This window comes from Carcharhinus amblyrhynchos, chromosome 21 (assembly GCF_965287045.1).
Source record: "Carcharhinus amblyrhynchos chromosome 21, sCarAmb.v2.hapA, whole genome shotgun sequence".
Taxonomy (NCBI): Eukaryota; Metazoa; Chordata; class Chondrichthyes; order Carcharhiniformes; family Carcharhinidae; genus Carcharhinus; species Carcharhinus amblyrhynchos.
This window is the reverse complement of record NC_137344.1, coordinates 24,609,083-24,626,679: the sequence shown is the minus strand read 5'-3', so window position 1 is coordinate 24,626,679 and position 17,597 is coordinate 24,609,083. Positions and strand designations below refer to the sequence as shown.

The following is a 17,597-nucleotide window of genomic DNA, read 5'->3' as shown; positions in this document are numbered from 1 at the left end:
CTTGGACATAGACTGAAAAGCAATGTTTCTTTCTCTCTTCTTGGTTTGGGAATTCTGCTGGTTAGATGGAAGCAGGTCTCCTGGCCTTCCTAGAGTGAAAATTCTGCTGTTGGCAGTTTACTAGCTAGTACCTAGATTCTCTCACTCCCTGATGTTTTGGGAAGCTGTTCTAACTTCAAGCTTGCTTGTGTGGGTATCAAGATAACTGCAGCATCCAACCAAAGGACTAAGTTCCAGCATCACATGAGCATTTGTGTTTTCTGTGCTAAACCTGGGCAACGGTTTTATTTATAGATTTCTTTGGTTAGATCGGTATTTAGTTGTTAAGGTTTATACCTTATCACCACTGTTATTTTTCTTGTTTGTAATTTTCTTTCTATGCATGTTAACTGTATTCTTAAATAATCTTTATCCCTAGTGGTCATTTGAAACATACTTGCAGTGAAACATTTCATGCTTACCCTAGCGAAATTCAAAGCGCAAAACTTATGATCCAGGCCGACTTCATAAAACACTTTAGAGTTTCTGATCTGAATTATAACATATAATCCAAACGAGTTATGTGTACCTAAATCCAGGACTGAAATTGGGGGCTAGTAAAATATTCAGTACATTGAATGAGACCTTCATGCAGACTGACACCCAGCGCAGTAGAGTTGGGGATTTGGAGGGGGTGTAGGGAGGGAGGCTGTGTGGTATAATGTTAAGGCCTTGCTTTACTTTGATCCACATATTCAGCTAGTCTGGAATTGTTTTTTATCTGCTATTCATATTCAGTCCTTCATTACGGTTCCAATTTATAATAACTTTGCATCTCAGATTCAGATCAGGCAAAAGCAAGACGGTCAGCAAGGGAAGTCCAGATTAAACTGCATTTATTTCAATGCAGGAGGCCTGATAGGCAAGGCAGATAAACTCAGGGCATTGATGGGTACGTGGGACTGGGATATTATAGCAATTACTAAAACATGGCTAAGAGAGGGACAAGACTGGAAGCTTGTTCCAGGGTACAGACGCTATAGGAAAGATAGAACAGGAGGTAAGAGAGGAGTGGGAGTTACACTTTTGATTAGGGAAAGCATCACGGCCATACTGAGAGGGGATATATCCAAAGGTTTAGCCACTGAGTCTATATGGGTAGAACTGAGAAATAAGAAGGGGGAAATCACTTTGATAGGGTTGTACTATAGGCCCCCAAATAGTCAGCAGGAAATTGGGGAGCAAATATGTAAGGAAATTACATATAGCTCCAAGAAAAATAGAGTGGTAATAGTCAGAGATTTTAATTTTCCCAACATTGACTGGGACAGCCATAGTATTAGAGGGTTGGATGGAGAGAAATTTGTTGAGTGTATTCAGGAGGAATTTCTCATTCAGTATGTAGATGGCCTGACTACAGAGGGGGCAATACTTGATCTCCTCTTGGGAAATAAGGAAAGACAGGTGACAGAAATGTTAGTGAGGGATCACTTTGGGACCAATGACCATAATTCTATTAGTTTTAAGATAGCTATGGAAAATGATAGGTCTGTCCCAAAAGTTAAAATTCTAAATTGGGCAAGGCCAATTTTGATGGTATCAGACAGGAACTTTCAAAAGCTAACAGGGGGAGCCTGTGGGAAGGCAAAGGGACGTTTGGTAAGTGGGAGGCTTTCAGAAGTATGTTAACCAGGGTTCAGGGTAAACACATTCCTCTTGGAGTGAAGGGCAACACTGGCAGAAATTGAGAACCCTGGATGACCGTAATGTTAGGATATTGAGTCCCTGGTCAAGAAGAAGAACGAGGCATATGACATGCATAGATATATGAATCCCTTGAAGAGTAGAGGGGGTGTAGGAGTAGAGTTAAGAGAAAAATCAGGAGGGCAAAAAGGGGACACGAAATTGTTTTGGCAGATAAGGCAAACGAGAATCCAAAGAGCTTCTACAAATACATAAAGGGCAAAAGAGTAACAAGGGAGAGAGTAGGGCCTCTTAAGGAGCAACAAGGACATTCATATACAGATCCACAAGACATGGGTGAGATCCTAAATGAATATTTCTCATCAGTGTTTACTGTTGAGAAAAGCATGGATGTTAGGGAACTTGGGGAAATAAATAGTGATGTCTTGAGGAGTGTACATATTACAGAGAAGGTGGTGCTGGAAGTCTTAAAGCGCATCAAGGTAGATAAATCCCTGGGACCTGGTGAAGTATGTCCCAAGGTGTTGTGAGAGGCTAGGGAGGAAATTGCGGGTCCCCTAGCCAAGATATTTGAATCATCGATAATCACAGGTGAGGTGCCTGAAGATTGGAGAGTAACAAATGTTGTTCCCTTGTTTAAAAAATGCTGCAGGGCACTAAGCCTCACATCTGTGGTGGGTAAATTGTTGGAAGGTATTTTGAGAGACAAGATCCACAGGCATTTAGAGATGCAAGGACTGATTAGGGACAGTCAGCATGGTTTTGAGAGTGGAAAATCACGTCTCACAAATTTAATTGAGTTTTTTGAAGGGGTAACCAGGAAGGTAGATGAGGGCAATGCAGTTGACGTTGTCTACATGGACTTTAGCAAGGCGTTTGACAAGGTACCGCATGGTAGGTTGCTGCATAAAGTTAAATCTCACAGGATCCAGGGTGAGGTTTCTAAATGGATACAAAATTGGCTTATTGACAGAAGCTAGAGCAGTGGTTATAAAGAGTTGTTTTTCAGATTGGAGGCCTGTGACCAGCGGTATGCCTCAGGGATCAGTGCTGAGCCCACTGTTATTTGTCATTTATATTAGTGATTTGGATGAGAATATAGGGGCATGGTTAGTAAATTTGCAGATGATAAGATTGGTGACATAGTGGACAGTGAAGAAAGTTATCTCCAGTTGCAACAGGGTCTTGATCAATTGGGCCAGTGGGTTGACAGATGGCAAATGGAGTTTAATTTGGACAAATGCGAGGTGATGCATTTTGGTAGATTGAACCTGAGCAGGACTTAGTTAATGGAAGGGCATTGGGGAGAGTTACAGAACAAAGAGATTGAGGGGTACATGTTCGTAGCTCCTTGAAAGTGGAGTCACAGGTGGACAAAATCATGAAGAAGGCATTCGGCATGCTTGGTTTCATCGGTCAGAACATTGAATATGGGAGTTGGAATGGCTTGTTGAAGTTGTACAAGACATTGATAAGGCCACACTTGGAATACTGTGTGCAATTCTGGTCACCCTGTTATAGAAAGAATATTATTAAACTAGAAAGAGTGCAGAAAAGATTTACTGGGATGCTACCAGGACTTGATGGATTGAGTTATGAGAGACTGAATAGACTGGGACTTTTTTCTCTGGAGCGTAGGAGGCTGAGGGGTGACCTTGCAGACGTCTATAAAATAATGAGGGGCATAGACAAGATAGATAATCAATATCTTGTCCCAAAGGCAGGGGAGTCTAAAACTAGAGGGCATAGGCTTAAGGTGAGAGGGGAGAAATACAAAAGTGTCCAGAGGGGCAATTTTTTCACACAGAGGGTGGTGAGTGTCTGGAACAAGCTGCCAGAGGTAGTAGTAGAGGCGGGTACAATTTTGTCTTTTAACAAGTATTTATCAATGACTTGGAAGAGGGGGCTGAAGGGTGGGTTAGTAAATTTGCTAATGATACCAAGATTGGTGGAGTAGTGGATGAACTGGAAGGCTCTTGTAAGCTGCAAAGAGACATTGATAGATGCAGAGCTGGGCAGAAAAGTGGTTGATGGAGTTTAATCCTGATAAGTGCAAGGTGATTCATTTTGGTCGGACAAACTTGAATGCGGATTACAAGGTCAACAGCAAGGTTCTGAGAAATGTGTAGGATCAGAGAGATCTTGGGGTTCGTATCCACAGATCTCTGAAGGTTGCCACTCAAGTGGATAGAGCCGTGAAGAAGGCTTATAGTGTGTCAGGGGGTTTGAGTTTAAGAGCCGTGGGGTTATGCTGCAACTATACTGGACCGTGGTGAGACCACATTTGGAATATCGTGTGAAGTTCTGGCCACCTCACGATAAGAAGGATGTGGAAGCATTGGAGAGAGTGCAGAGGAGATTTACCAGGATGCAGCCTGGTTTGGAGGGTAGGTCTTATGAGGAAAGGCTGAGGGAGCTGGGGCTTTTCTCTTTAGAGCGGAGGAGGATGAGAGGCGACTTAATAGAAGCTTATAAGATGATGAGGGGGATAGATAGAGTGGACGTGCAGAGATTATTTCCTCAGGTGGATTAGCTGTTACTAGGGGGCAAAACTTTAAGGTTCATTGTGGGAGATATAGGAGGGATGTCCAAGGTAGATTCTTTACTCGGAGAGTGGCTGAGGTGCGGAATGTGCTGCCTGCTGTGATAGTGGAGTCGGACAGTTTAGGAACTTTCAAGCAGTTATTGGATAGGCACATAGAGCACACCAGAGTGATAGGGAGTGGGATAGCTTGATCTTACGTTCGGACATAGCTCAGCACAACATCGAGGGCTGAAGGGCCTGTACTGTGCTGTGCTGTTCTGTTCTATGTTCTATGGATAGTTACATGGGTACGATGGGTATAGAGGGATATGGGCCAAATGGGGGCAATTGGGATTAGCTTAGGGGTTTAAAAAAAAGGTAGCATGGACAAGTTGGGCCGAAGGGCCAGTTTCCACGCTGTAAACCTCTATGGCTCTCTGACTCTATCTCAGTCTGATTTTTCTGTTCCACTTAATAAAATCAAAATGGATTTGATAGCAATTAGAGAAGAATTTTGTTTCACCTAATAGGTTGAAAAAAATAATTGCCTAAATCTAAGATTGTTGCTGAAATTAAATCCACTGGCATTGCATTTGTCAGCTTGTTGTATTTTCCACCAACCAGCGGCATTTATAGAGGCAATTATTCTATTTTTTGATCCAAGTATACAATAATGTCAACAGACTTGTAAATTTACTATATACTTTAGTTTGAAATTCATGGAATGTTGTTTCTCTACACTTCCAGAGTATGTTAAATCTGTGGAAGATGAGGTTTGTGAACTGAAACAGAAGTGCAGAAAGTTGGAAGGACAATTAGAGGATTTTTCAAAAGATTCCAGTAAAATGAAAGTTCCACTTCCAACCCCCTCTATTACTGCAGACAATGCCTATCTCCAGAACCACACCAGGATTTTAAATGAGACAATAGGTGAGAATAGTGTAGTTTTTGGAATATACAGAATTATAAATTATGCAATTTTTAAAATTTGACCCATCACAAAATTCCCCTAATCTACTGGCTTGTAATATGTATATCTTTTTCCAGCAGCCTTATTTAATGTATTGATAGTAATTGTTTTCAAGGTATCGAATAATGGTAAGTTGTAATCTTAATTCATTAGCCCAGATTGATTCCACTATTATTTTCAACCTCATTGTTATCCCAATTATTTTCCCTTTCTTCATTTTTGAGGTTATTGGTCATTCCAGAGAATCATCATCACAGAGGATCATAATGTTGTCCACAAAATCAAGCAATGTGCAGTTGATGGGCCTGTTTTTTTAAATACAGTGTCATGCCCTTTTTGCTTGTTTTAGCAAACACATACGAGCGTCTATTGAACATTAGTGGTGATAGAATGGTTACAGCACAGAAGGACACTTCTTCAAAATTAATTAAAGGGATGTGGGCGCCAGCATTTATTGTTCATTCCTGAACTGAGTGGCTTACTAGGCCATTTCAAAGGGCGTTTAAAAGTTAACCACGTTGCCATGAAGCACATGTAGCCTAGACGGGTAAGTAAAGATGGCAGATTCCCTTCCCTAAAGGACATTAGTGAACCAGATGGGTTTTTACGACAATTTTATATTTACCTTTAGATGATGATTTCAGATTTTGATTGAATTAAATTTCACCATCTGCTGCAATGGGATTCGAACGCAGGCCTGCAGAGCATTACCCTAGGTCACTAGTCCAGTGACAATTGCACTATGCTTATTTGGCCCATCAGGTCCGTGCAAGCTGTTACGCAAAGCATTACGGCTAATCCCTCATCTCTACCTTTTCTCCTTAGTCCTACGATTTTATTTTTCCTCAGATAATTATCAAATTCTTAAATGGGCAACTTGTTTGCCTCTTTTTATCCAGATTGGTTCCAATTTGCTTCTGTCACTTTTTGCGGTTGACAAAAGTAAACCATTGCTCCTTGTCCTTCTTGACCTGTCTGCAGTCTTTGACAAGGTTGATCATGCTATCCTCCTCCAATACTCTCCACTATCGTCCAGCTGGTTTGAACTTCACTTGCCTAATTCTGTTCTTATCCATCCAGTTATAGCCAGAGAATTACCTGCTCCTTGATCCTTCCTATTTCCTGTCCACATGTAGCACATTGGTGACATCATCCAAAAGCGGTGTCAGTTTCCACATGATGACCCCCCCTGCTCCCCACCTGTACATCAGCACCACTTCCTTTAACCACTCCACTGTGTCTGAATTGTTAGACTGTGTGTTCAATACCCAATACTAGATATATAGAAATTTTCCCAATATTCAGAATGCCATTGGAATATTTAAGATTATGGGCCAGATTTTACCATTCGGAGGCTAAGGGCCAGATCTGGACGTAAAACGGATCCGAGCCCGGTATCCTCGTTCCAGCGTGCCCATATGCTTTTTGCCGGCTCCAGTCTGGTCTGTGCTGTGGGGCGAGACTTAGCATTGCTGGAACAATCGGAGCTCTGAACTGCGCACGCTCAGTTTGAAAAAATTCTGAAACAGCGCGCCTGGGCACGAGAAACAACACCGAAGGGGGGGGGGGAGCCGCGAGACAGGGTGGTGGAGATTCTCCTACGCCCATCTCTACCCACCCCCCCCCCCAAATCCTCCACCACCGCATCCCCCTCTGGCAAACACCAGCGGAAGGCCAGGAAGGTGCTGCATGCTGTGCACCAAGTGCAGTAAGAAGTCTCACAGGACTTTAACTTGGTGTTGTGAGAGTTCTTACTGTGTTTACCCCAGTCCAATGCTGGCATCTCCACATCAACAAGTGTAGGTCAGAAGGATGGTGGAGGGAGAGCAGCAATCCAGGTAGGTTGGGGGTGTGCTCTGCTGAGGGGGGGGGCCTGCCTCCCAGGGGAGGGAGTCTAATCGTGAGGGGGGACTGCCTCCCAGGGGGAGTGGATTGCAGGGGGGTGTGCTCTGCCAAGGCAGCCTGCTTCCGGAGGGGGGTGGGGGTCTGCCTCCCAGGGGGTTTGGATTGCGGAGTTGGGGGGGAGGGGTGGGGGCAGGTCTGCCGGGGTGGTTAGTGGCGGGTCTGCGAAGAGTGTTTGAGAAGGGTGGGCTTGGGAGGTTCCCCTGCAGAATAGGAATCTGCTTCGGATTTTTATTCTGTAGGTTGATAACAGTGCGGATCTGGAATGGATCCAAAGACGGTAAAATAGGATTTGGTGGTAGAGTTGGGCGAGCAATTCATTAAATCGATTTAAATGCATGCACCCAAATCGAGTGTTGGTAAAGGCGCAATCTGCTCGGTTTCGGGGACAGATCACATTACAGGCCCGACGCCCAAATTTACCGGGGGCCCTATGTTTCTACAAGTGCGGTTTCTCGAGTTAGGCGCTATACATTTGTAATGTTTCACCTTGTGAATAAAATTAAACTGACTAAAGATTGACTTCTGGTCTTCTCCTTCACCAACTGGCCGTGAGAGGTTTAACTCAGTAGCAGGGACTGGTTGTGTAAAGGTGAAGGAGAAGACCGGAAATCAGTCCTTACCCTATTTACGTTTATTCACAAAGTGAAACAATACAAATGTATTTTGCCCCACTGTTAGACACTTAACTTTAATTCATACAAATAACATGAATAACCACAGTGGTATGAATTCAAATTCTTCCATGTTGAGCTTAAGCCCATAATCTTTTGCTCGGTGATCAAACACAATTATTTTTGTGTGTTAAATGTAGCTTCAAAATATTGTAATGGTTCTTTATGTACTGTGGATTTTTTTTACATTTATCCCTTCCTCCCCTTTATATTAGCTAGCCTTCGTGCTGAAAAGATCTCCGCAGCTGCTACTGTAAAGAAGCATGAAGCTCGGATTGCACATTTAGACTCTTTTGTAATGCAGCTCACACAACAGGTAATGTTCTGCAAAAAGCTGGATAATTCATTTGGAAACCTACAATAAAACTTTCTCTGAACAAATGCACAGATGTTCCAGTCTGCCAGACCGTGGCTAAAATTGCTATCCAGGAAGGAAAAGATTACCCATTCTTGCTGATTCAGTAAAATTGCTCATTGTTAAAGCCCAATTCCAGATGATATGTATCTCCATGAGATTGCAGGAGGGGGAAGTTAAAAGAATAGATTTCCACTATCCGATAGGAGATTTCTGAAATTGCTGACTAATGGATAGAGGTAGAATAGTTAATGTTGATGATACCCTTCCATAAAGTTCGACTTTTAAGCTCATCTTGTGAAATTATTACAGATCCATTTATTACTAAGGAAAATTAAGAACAAACTTGCATTTATATAGTATCTTCCATGACCTAAGATTATCCTAAAGTGCTTTGCAAAGTGTAAGTTTGTCATTTAATCGCTGTTGTAATGTAGGGAAATGCAGCATCCCTTTTGTATGCGGCAAGGTCCCATAATTAGCAATGAGATAAATTACAGATAATCTATTTTTTGAGATTATTTGCTGAGAAATAAATGTTGACCATGACAACAAGAGAATTCTTCTTCATACTGCCATGGAACCTTTATTTCTTTTCACAATAACTTCACTGCAGTGTTAATGTAAGACTATTTGTGACACTAATAAATAAACTTTAAACTTAAACTTTTAAACTTAACATCCAACTAAAAGGGCAGATAGGTCCTTGATTTAAGATCTCAGCAGCTTCCTTATTACTGCATTGAATGTCATTTTGGACTGTGCTTAATATTGAATGAGACTTGATCTCGCAAAAACCCAGCCTGCAGGTGCAGCAGGTGGTCAGGAAGGCGAATGGGATGCTGGCCTTCATAGCGAGGGGGATTGAATATAAAAGTAGGGAGGTCTTGCTGCAGCTGTATAGGGCATTGGTGAGGCCGCAGCTGGAGTACTGTGTGCAGTTTTGGGCGCCGCACCTGCGCAAGGATATTTTGGCCTTGGAGGGAGTGCAGAGGAGGTTTACTAGGCTGATACCGGAGTTGAGGGGGTTGAGCTATGAGGAGAGGCTGAATAAACTAGGCTTGTACTCGTTAGAGTTTAGAAGAATGAGGGGAGATCTCATTGAGACGTATAAGATGATGAATGGGATGGATAGGATAGAGGTGGAAAGACTCTTCCCGCTCAAAAAAGACAGTAGGACTAGGGGGCACAGCCTCAAGATAAAGGGGGGGCGGTTTAGAACGGAGTTGAGGAGGAACTTCTTCACTCAAAGGGTGGTGAATCTCTGGAATTCTCTGCGCGTTGAAGTGGTGGAGGCTGCCTCGCTAAATAGTTTTAAGAAGCGGGTTGATGGGTTTTTGATAAGAGAGGGGATTAAGGGTTATGGGGAGAGGGCGGGAAAGTGGAACTGAGCCACGACAGATCAGCCATGATCTTATTGAATGGCGGGGCAGGCTCGAAGGGCCAGATGGCCTACTCCTGCTCCTATTTCTTATGTTCTTATGTTCTTAATCTTCTGACATAGTGGCGAGAATTGTCTCTAAGCCAAGGCTGACATCAGTGGGTTAAGCTTACTTCACATATATTTGAATCATTTGATTTGGAAATTGGATGTCATTGCTATTCTTCTATGTTAAGCAGTTGAATGTTCCCACTATTGTTTCCTACAAAATTTTATGTATTGATTACAGGAGCTTGCTGTCTATTATGGCAGGAAATCAAAGGCTCAATGCATTATTTAGATTTGCGTACTTAGGGGCGAGGTTGATTTTGCTTCCTTCCTCTCCTGAAGGTATCAACTACGTTCCGGGGTATAGTTCCAAGGGCATGTGTAGCATGGTTACAGTGAGATGAGGTGACCGTTCGGCCCATCACGTCTATGCCTGCTTTCTGCAAGACATCTAACCTTGTACCATTTCCCTGCTTTTTCACTGTAGCAGTACCTTTTTTATATTTTCAGTTAACTGTCTAATTCTCTTTTAATGGCCTCAGTTTTATCTGCCTCCACCACACGCTAAGGCAGAGAAATAAAAGTTTATAGAAATTTAATAAGACTAAGGCAGTAAATTCCAGATCCTAACCATTAAGTGCCAAAAAATATTTTTCCTCTGGTTGCAGGTGCTTCTTTTGCCAAATACCTTGTATCACTGCCCTCTGGTTCTTGTGGATTCCACAACTAGGAACAGTCTCTCCCTATTTACTTTGTCCAGTGAACTCATGATTTTGAACATCTGTATCAAATCTCCTTTTAATCTTCTCTTTTCCAAGGAGGAAGGCCTCAACCCTGGATTTTTTCTGCATCCCGTCTAATGCCTTCAGGCCCTTTCTCAAGTGTGGCACCCAGCACTGGACACAGTACTCCAGTTCAGGCTGAACTAGTGTTTTATACATGTCTTTCAGAATTTCCTTGCTTTCTTTCCACGTTTCAGTTGATAAAACCCAGGTTGCTGTATGATTTATTAGCCATTTTCTCAACCCACCCTGCCACGTTATATAATCTGAACACGTAAGCCCACAGTTCCCTCTTCATCCTTGTACTTTATATTTTATATTACCAGTTATGGGGAGAGGGCGGGAATGTGGAACCGAGCCACGACCATGATCTTATTGATTGGCGGGGCAGGCTCGAAGGGCTAGATGGCCTACTCCTGCTCCTATTTCTTATGTTCTTTATCCTCGTTGTTCCTATCAAAATGAAACACTTACCTGCATTAAAATGGATTAAATGTGTTACTTGTCCACCCATTTCACCTGTCTGTCCATGTCTTCTTAAGTTTTATCACTTTACTACTCACATTTTTAAAGATTTGTTCATGGGGTGAGAGCATAAGCCAAAGTTGGTTAAACTGCTGCTGTCCATTCTTTATTGTGTACAGTAGGGGGTTAATAGTTATGTTAATTAGACAATGATTTTAATGATGTAAACAGGACACCAGAGTCAGGTGTCCAAGAGGCTCTGAGAGAGCAAGACAAAGAATAATTTGTGTCCGGAGAACAATGTACTTAACATAAGGTCTTGGATGTAGGTAGCTCTGATTAAATAATTTCAAGAGAAATTAAATATAGCTTATCTCTAAGACGCCCTGAGAGTAAGTGAAATCTTATTCAAAACATGGAGGCTGCAGTTTAAAAACGAGACCCCAGATTGGTAATTTCTAAGGTGAAGACCTTTTGAGAGTCTTCAGCAAGAATAATGATGGGTGCTCTGGAGGTGACAGTTTGAAAGATACAAAACAGCTTTGGATTTACAAGAAAAGGCAAAAAGAAAGCACCAGGTTGACATTGTGTATGGTCCACTGCTGCCTGCCAATTTTATTTTTGTCCCCCTTTGTTGCAAAGTTGAGATGTTTGCAAGGCAGGTAGAATGGCGATAGCAGAATTGGGTTTATTTTGAGATGTCAAGGTTCAGGAAGATGTTGAAGCTCAGGAGAGGTATATCCAGTATGTAGGCCCAAAGTTGGGAAGCCCAGCCCACTGAAATGCCCATGAAAAAGCCTGCTAAAATGGCCAAAGGGGCAAGAAGATCCCAACTATTTTAAAATGTTCCGGATGTGGTGCCAAAAAGCAATACTGTTGGTGTTAAGAACCCCACAGGTATTTAAATGCGAGAGTATCCATAAACCCAGAAGAGTAATCGGAACACACGTTCTTCAATGTGTATTTGGTATAATTTGAGGAAAGGTATGCAAACCAGTGAGGAAACTCCAGTTTTGCTGTTAGTATTCAAATAGAAGCACGCTCATTAACTCGAAAGAAGCGCATAAAAAAAAACACAATACAAAACAAAGGTACACTTAACCAAAGTAATGACTACATACACGCTATCTGATGGAATTGACCCTGTTCCCATCTATTTATGTTCCTGAACTCTGAGAAAAGTCCCTTGTTCCAAATCAACATCCCACACAGTATAATTCAATGAGCTAAATGCAGCAAATAGTTACCACCCTTGAGTTATCATTACGCTTAGAAAGTCCTTCTTTGGTTCAATATTGTGTTTCTGTGAAGTTTTCAAAACAACTGTTTGGAGCGTAGAATTCTGTGCTCTGGGAGTGGTCACGGGCATTCAGCCTCTGACCTTCAGGTAAGCATTCTCCAAGGCGGCCTTCACAACACACGACAGCGCAGAGTCGCTGAGCAGAGACTGATAGCCAAGTTCCGCACACATGAGGACGGTCTCAACAGGGATCTTGGGTTCATGTCGCACTATCTGTAACCCCCGTGACTTGCCTGGGTTTGCAAAACCTCACTTACTGTACTGTCTGGAGACAATACACATCTCTTTAAACTGTGATCAGTGCTCCTACCACTCACATTGTCAGCCACTTCAGGTCTTGAACAGCAGGTTAGGTGTAAGGATTCGCATTTTAATCAGTAATCTCTAAACTGTCTGTGCTTTATATGCTCTGTCTGAGGCCAGAACTCTCCATTCACCTGACGAAGAGGGTAACCCCTCGAAAGCTTGTGAGAATATTATCAAATAAATAGGTTGGACTAAAACCTGGTGTTGTCAGACTTTTTACAGAGTTCCACTTCCCAGCTGGACGTAGCTTTTGTTGTGACTGTTTACCAGCTACTGTCCCCTCCTGCACGCTTAGAAACTCACCAGCTACTATATACAATAGTTCCTTTTTGATTTCCTTCGATCTAAACAAATCACCATGACCCAGGCTCTTAACGTAAGTGTAAATTATATTCTTATATCTCCACTTTGAACTCACCTCTTTTACAGTTTTAACACCTAATATTTTATACTCCATTGTTTTACACGTCACTTAAGGAAACACTTTTTCCTGCTGCTAAGCTAATTCGCATATCAAAAACCCTCCAGACAGCTGCACCTCTTATCTTTCCAGTTCTTTATTTTATCTAAAACTTCTTTAATTTTATGTTATTCAATTCTTAAATCTACATTTTATTCACAAGCAGAGAGGACCAAATATTTTCTGTGTGGATAACCCAGACACTTTAAACAATTATGCAGATCCGAAATTCAATTTAGAGGAAGAAAGCTGGAACAAGCTTCCAACCATTTTGAAGTCCAGGAAATTGGAAATACAGCATTTCAACTTGATAATTTCTTAGGAGAAATTAAAGATTCCGATCAGAAGTTCTGGCCTGCGCAGCTGGAAGTCCAAGGATACAGAACAGAGTTTGAACTGAATACTGGGTCTGGGACCACTCTCATATCAGACTGTCATAATAGGAAGAGCTTCAAGACAGGCTTAAGGAAGTAGAGATCCAGCCATCTAAAATAAAGCTACAGAGGCCTGAGAGCACCGACCTCAAAGTAAAGAGTCTGTTCACTTCAACCCTCAGGCACAAGATGAAAAAAACCTCTTTACAGAACGAGCAAATATTTCAGCTTAGCAGGGCAACACAGTAAGGACTTGGTCGCCTACAAAAAGTCAGCGAGGTAACAATAGAGAACAGTGGAGTAATATTTGGATCTGAATTTTCAAAGTTGTTCCAAGGACTGGGAAAGCTCTAAACTTGCAACAGAAATTGAAGACAGCTTATTACACAGTGAGCTGGTCTTAATTGCAAAAAAAAAATCCATTGGACCACAGGAGGAGATTGCAGTTCTGTCACTTCTGCTGGAAGAGCTTCTAGACCTTGGTAGGCTATTTTGGAACAGAAGTAAATGCAGAAGCAGGTGAAGAGGTCCTAGATCTTACTATGCTTTGTTTTCACTGCTCAATGCTTATGCAGACCTATGTTTCTATTGAGAAGAATCATTCTTTTGTTGAAGAAGGTAATAAAGAGGTGAATTTGTCTACTTATTACACTGAGCTCATCAATGATGTGCATCAACAATTGCATGCAGCCAGCAGAAAGCTACTCATGGAAGATGAAATACTTAACTCCAAGTTTGTGCACAGCAATAGTGGAAGTTCAGACCATATTAATTTGCACAAATGTAAGTTGCAGTTCGCACTTAGATTTCACCAGCAAGTCATGGATGCACTCGAATTAGTAAAGAAACAGAGGCCCAAATTAGAGTTTTGCAGCTGAAGTATACTACATAGGAATTTCAGAGGCAGGTACACAGCGTTATTCCTTTGTTGATGATGATGCAATGCTATTTTCTCATGCTGACCCCGAGATCCCATTGTCTGCAGCAGAGCAGCCTCACGTTGAAACACACTTTAAAATTATGCCACTGACTCCAGAGAATGAAATTCCTACCCCAAAAGTACTGGGGAAGCCTTCCTTTCCTAGTGTCTTAGTGTCTTCAGGGATGTTTTTGTTCTTTTCATCTGCCAAGTTAATTCAGATCAAATTTTGAAGACTTCACTGGTTGTCGCAGCAGCAGTGAACGATATAGTGAATGGAGTTGAAAATGTTCCATTTTCTCAAGCCAATGCTGTCACTTTCCCCAGTGTGCAACGCAGAAGACAACAACGGACAATATGTCAGTTCATTACCTTTCTTTTCAAGGGGTTTGATCATTCAAGTCCTGAAGGTTTCTATCTTGAATCCATTATTCCTTGATTGGGTTTCATTGTCTTTACGTTCCAGTTGTTGTGAAAGTCACAGCCAAAGGGGCTGCTGTGTATCCTATGAATTTAAACAATGAAAATTATTACAAGGTTACAATAATTTGTTCAGGCTAAACAACTGCTGTCACTGCCCTGTGCCAGAATTGAGCCCGACTTTGGATGCTGTCCAGTTTCTGCCCCATAAATCTAGACTATATGAGAGATCTTTTATTTTGATTGTTTGAAGAAAAATAATTGCCTTTTTTCAAAGGTTTTAAGTGTGTGGAGGTACCAACAATATCGTTTTCTTGCATTGAAGCTTCATAGCCTTTTTTTCCATTGATGATCATTTGCTTTTTTTTATAATACTGAGTGAAGAATGGAATTCTGGGCTTTGAATGATAACTAGAAAGGCCAACTTGCATTCACATAGAACCTTACACAACCTCAGGATGACCTGAGGTGCTTTGCAGCAATGAACTACTTTTTAAAGTGGAGCCACATTCAGATTTAATGCCACATTTACAATGGTATAAACACAGCTCAGAAATCTCAATCAGAGTCACTGGATCCAAAGTGCTGAAGGTATTGTGAGCCAAATCAACATGTCTACTTTAGTTTAACCCAAGGAGCTGACATATTGCCAAATAATTAGCAGACTAGAGCTGTCCTAAAGCCACTGAATGGTTTGAAGCTGACCATTGGATTTGTAGGGATTTGTAAGTGTGCCTGACTGCATACACTGGTTGATCTCACTTCCTCCAAAATCATAGAATCTGGAGTATAGGCATTAGAAGTTAAAAATAGGAACAGGAGTAGATCATACTACCTTGAGACTGCTTTGCCATTCAATCAGATACTGGCTGGTTTTCTATCTCAAATCCACTTTTCCACCCTATCCCCATATCCTATGATTCCTTTAGGTAATGAATTGCCATTTTTGACTTTACTGCTGTAGAATAACAGTAATAAATTTAAAAATTACATTAATTATTTCAATTGAATTGATTTTCACTCCCTTTGCCTGACACTAAGTGGGTAGTATCTGTTCAAAATGGGGTTAGAAGCCTTCCTGCCACGTGAACACTGGCAATGTAGCTGATGATGTGAATATGCCGGTGTTGGACTGGGGTAAACACAGTAAGAAGTCTGACAACACCAGGTTGAAGTCTGACAACACCAGGTTTAAGTCCAACCGATTTATTTGATAGTACACTCACTAGCTTTCGAGGTTAATCCCTTCGTCCGGTGAATGGGCACTGATGGTGGCGATTCACCTGACGAAGGGACTAACCCCGAAAGCTAGTGAGTGTACTATCAAATAAATTGGTTGGACTTAAACCTGGTGTTGTCAGACTTTTTACAATGTGGCTGATGCCATTATAAAAAAGGATTGCATCCAGGTGTTCAAAGTGTCCACCAATCTTGGATGAGAGCTTCCATTTAATGTGGAAATTGAGGTCTTCTGAAGTAATTAACACCACAGTTGCTAATTCAGGCAGTGCAGTCTTTGATTAGTTCCATGGGTTATGGAAGAGCAAAGTTGTCCATCAAAGGTAGCTCACAGACATAATCTAGATAGCCATCACTCTGGAACTGCCACACTTCCCACGACTTAGCTTCCTGACAGCAGCTCCAGTCCTTTCTCCTTTGCCATATCCGATCATCTTTGCAGTATCTGATAAGCTTTGCCATAATGCCAATTTGTCACCCTACATACAGCTAGTGAATGTGAATGAGGAAAACGGCTAATGTTATGCCGTTGTTTAAGAAGGGTGCCAGGCAAAAGGCGGGGAATTATAGGCCGGTTAGTTTAACGTCTGTGGTAGGTAAAATGTTAGAATCCGTCATTAAGGAGGAAATTGCGAGGCATCTTGAAGGGAATTGCTTGATAGGGCAGACGCAACACGGTTTCATTAAAGGGAAGTCGTGTCTGACAAATTTACTGGAGTTCTATAAGGATGTGTCTAGGGCAGTGGATAGAGGAGAGCCGGTGGATGTGGTCTTTCTGGATTTTCAGAAGGCGTTTGACAAGGTACCTCACAAGAGGTTATTGCAGAAGGTCAGGGGACATGGAGTTGGGGGTAGGGTGTTAGCGTGGATAGAGGATTGGTTGTCAAATAGGAGGCAGAGAGTGGGGGTCAATGGGTGCTATTCGGATTGGCGGTTGGTGACTAGTGGGGTGCCCCAGGGGTCGGTGCTGGGGCCTCAGCTATTTACCATTTATATAGATGATCTGGAGGAGGGAACCGAGTGTAGGGTGTCGAAATTTGCTGATGACACCAAGATTGGGGGAAAGGCAAATTGTGCGGAGGGTGTAGAGAGTCTGCAGAAGGATCTAGATAGGCTGGGCGAATGGGCCAGGAAATGGCAAATGGAATTTAATGTTGGCAAGTGTGAGGTGGTCCACTTTGGTAGGAAGAATGGTAGGAAGGACTATTACTTACGGGGCGAAAAACTGCAGCAGGCGACGGTGCAGAGGGACCTCGGGTTCCTTGTGCATGAGTCGCAAAAACCCAGCTTGCAGGTGCAGCAGGTGGTCAGGAAGGCGAATGGGATGCTGGCCTTCATAGCGAGGGGGATTGAATATAAAAGTAGGGAGGTCTTGCTGCAGCTGTATAGGGCATTGGTGAGGCCGCAGCTGGAGTACTGTGTGCAGTTTTGGGCGCCGCACCTGCGCAAGGATATTTTGGCCTTGGAGGGAGTGCAGAGGAGGTTTACTAGGCTGATACCGGAGTTGAGGGGGTTGAGCTATGAGGAGAGGCTGAATAAACTAGGCTTGCACTCGTTAGAGTTTAGAAGAATGAGGGGAGATCTCATTGAGACGTATAAGATGATGAATGGGATGGATAGGATAGAGGTGGAGAGAATCTTCCCGCTCAAAAAAGACAGTAGGACTAGGGGGCAGAGCCTCAAGATAAAGGGGAGGCGGTTTAGAACGGAGTTGAGGAGGAACTTCTTCACTCAAAGGGTGGTGAATCTCTGGAATTCTCTGCGCGTTGAAGTGGTGGAGGCTGCCTCGCTAAAT

The 17,597-nt window shown here is 42.4% G+C and overlaps 1 protein-coding gene across 6 annotated transcripts in view; it reads left to right on the top strand.

Moving 5' to 3' along the window:
- ccdc57 (coiled-coil domain containing 57) overlaps positions 1-17,597 on the top strand; it is a 206,771-nt gene that overhangs the window by 129,707 nt on the left and 59,467 nt on the right. For 5 of the 6 annotated variants that reach the window (XR_013889108.1, XR_013889109.1, XM_080208852.1 and 2 more), the window contains exons 12-13: positions 4,955-5,137; positions 7,969-8,069. Coding sequence is in view for 4 of the 6 variants with exons in the window: in XM_080208852.1 (XP_080064978.1) it covers positions 4,955-5,137; positions 7,969-8,069 (284 nt within the window). In the remaining 2 variants the exon portion in view is untranslated. The remainder of the gene's footprint in view (positions 1-4,954; positions 5,138-7,968; positions 8,070-17,597) is intronic. The other variant, XM_080208853.1, reaches the window with a different exon arrangement.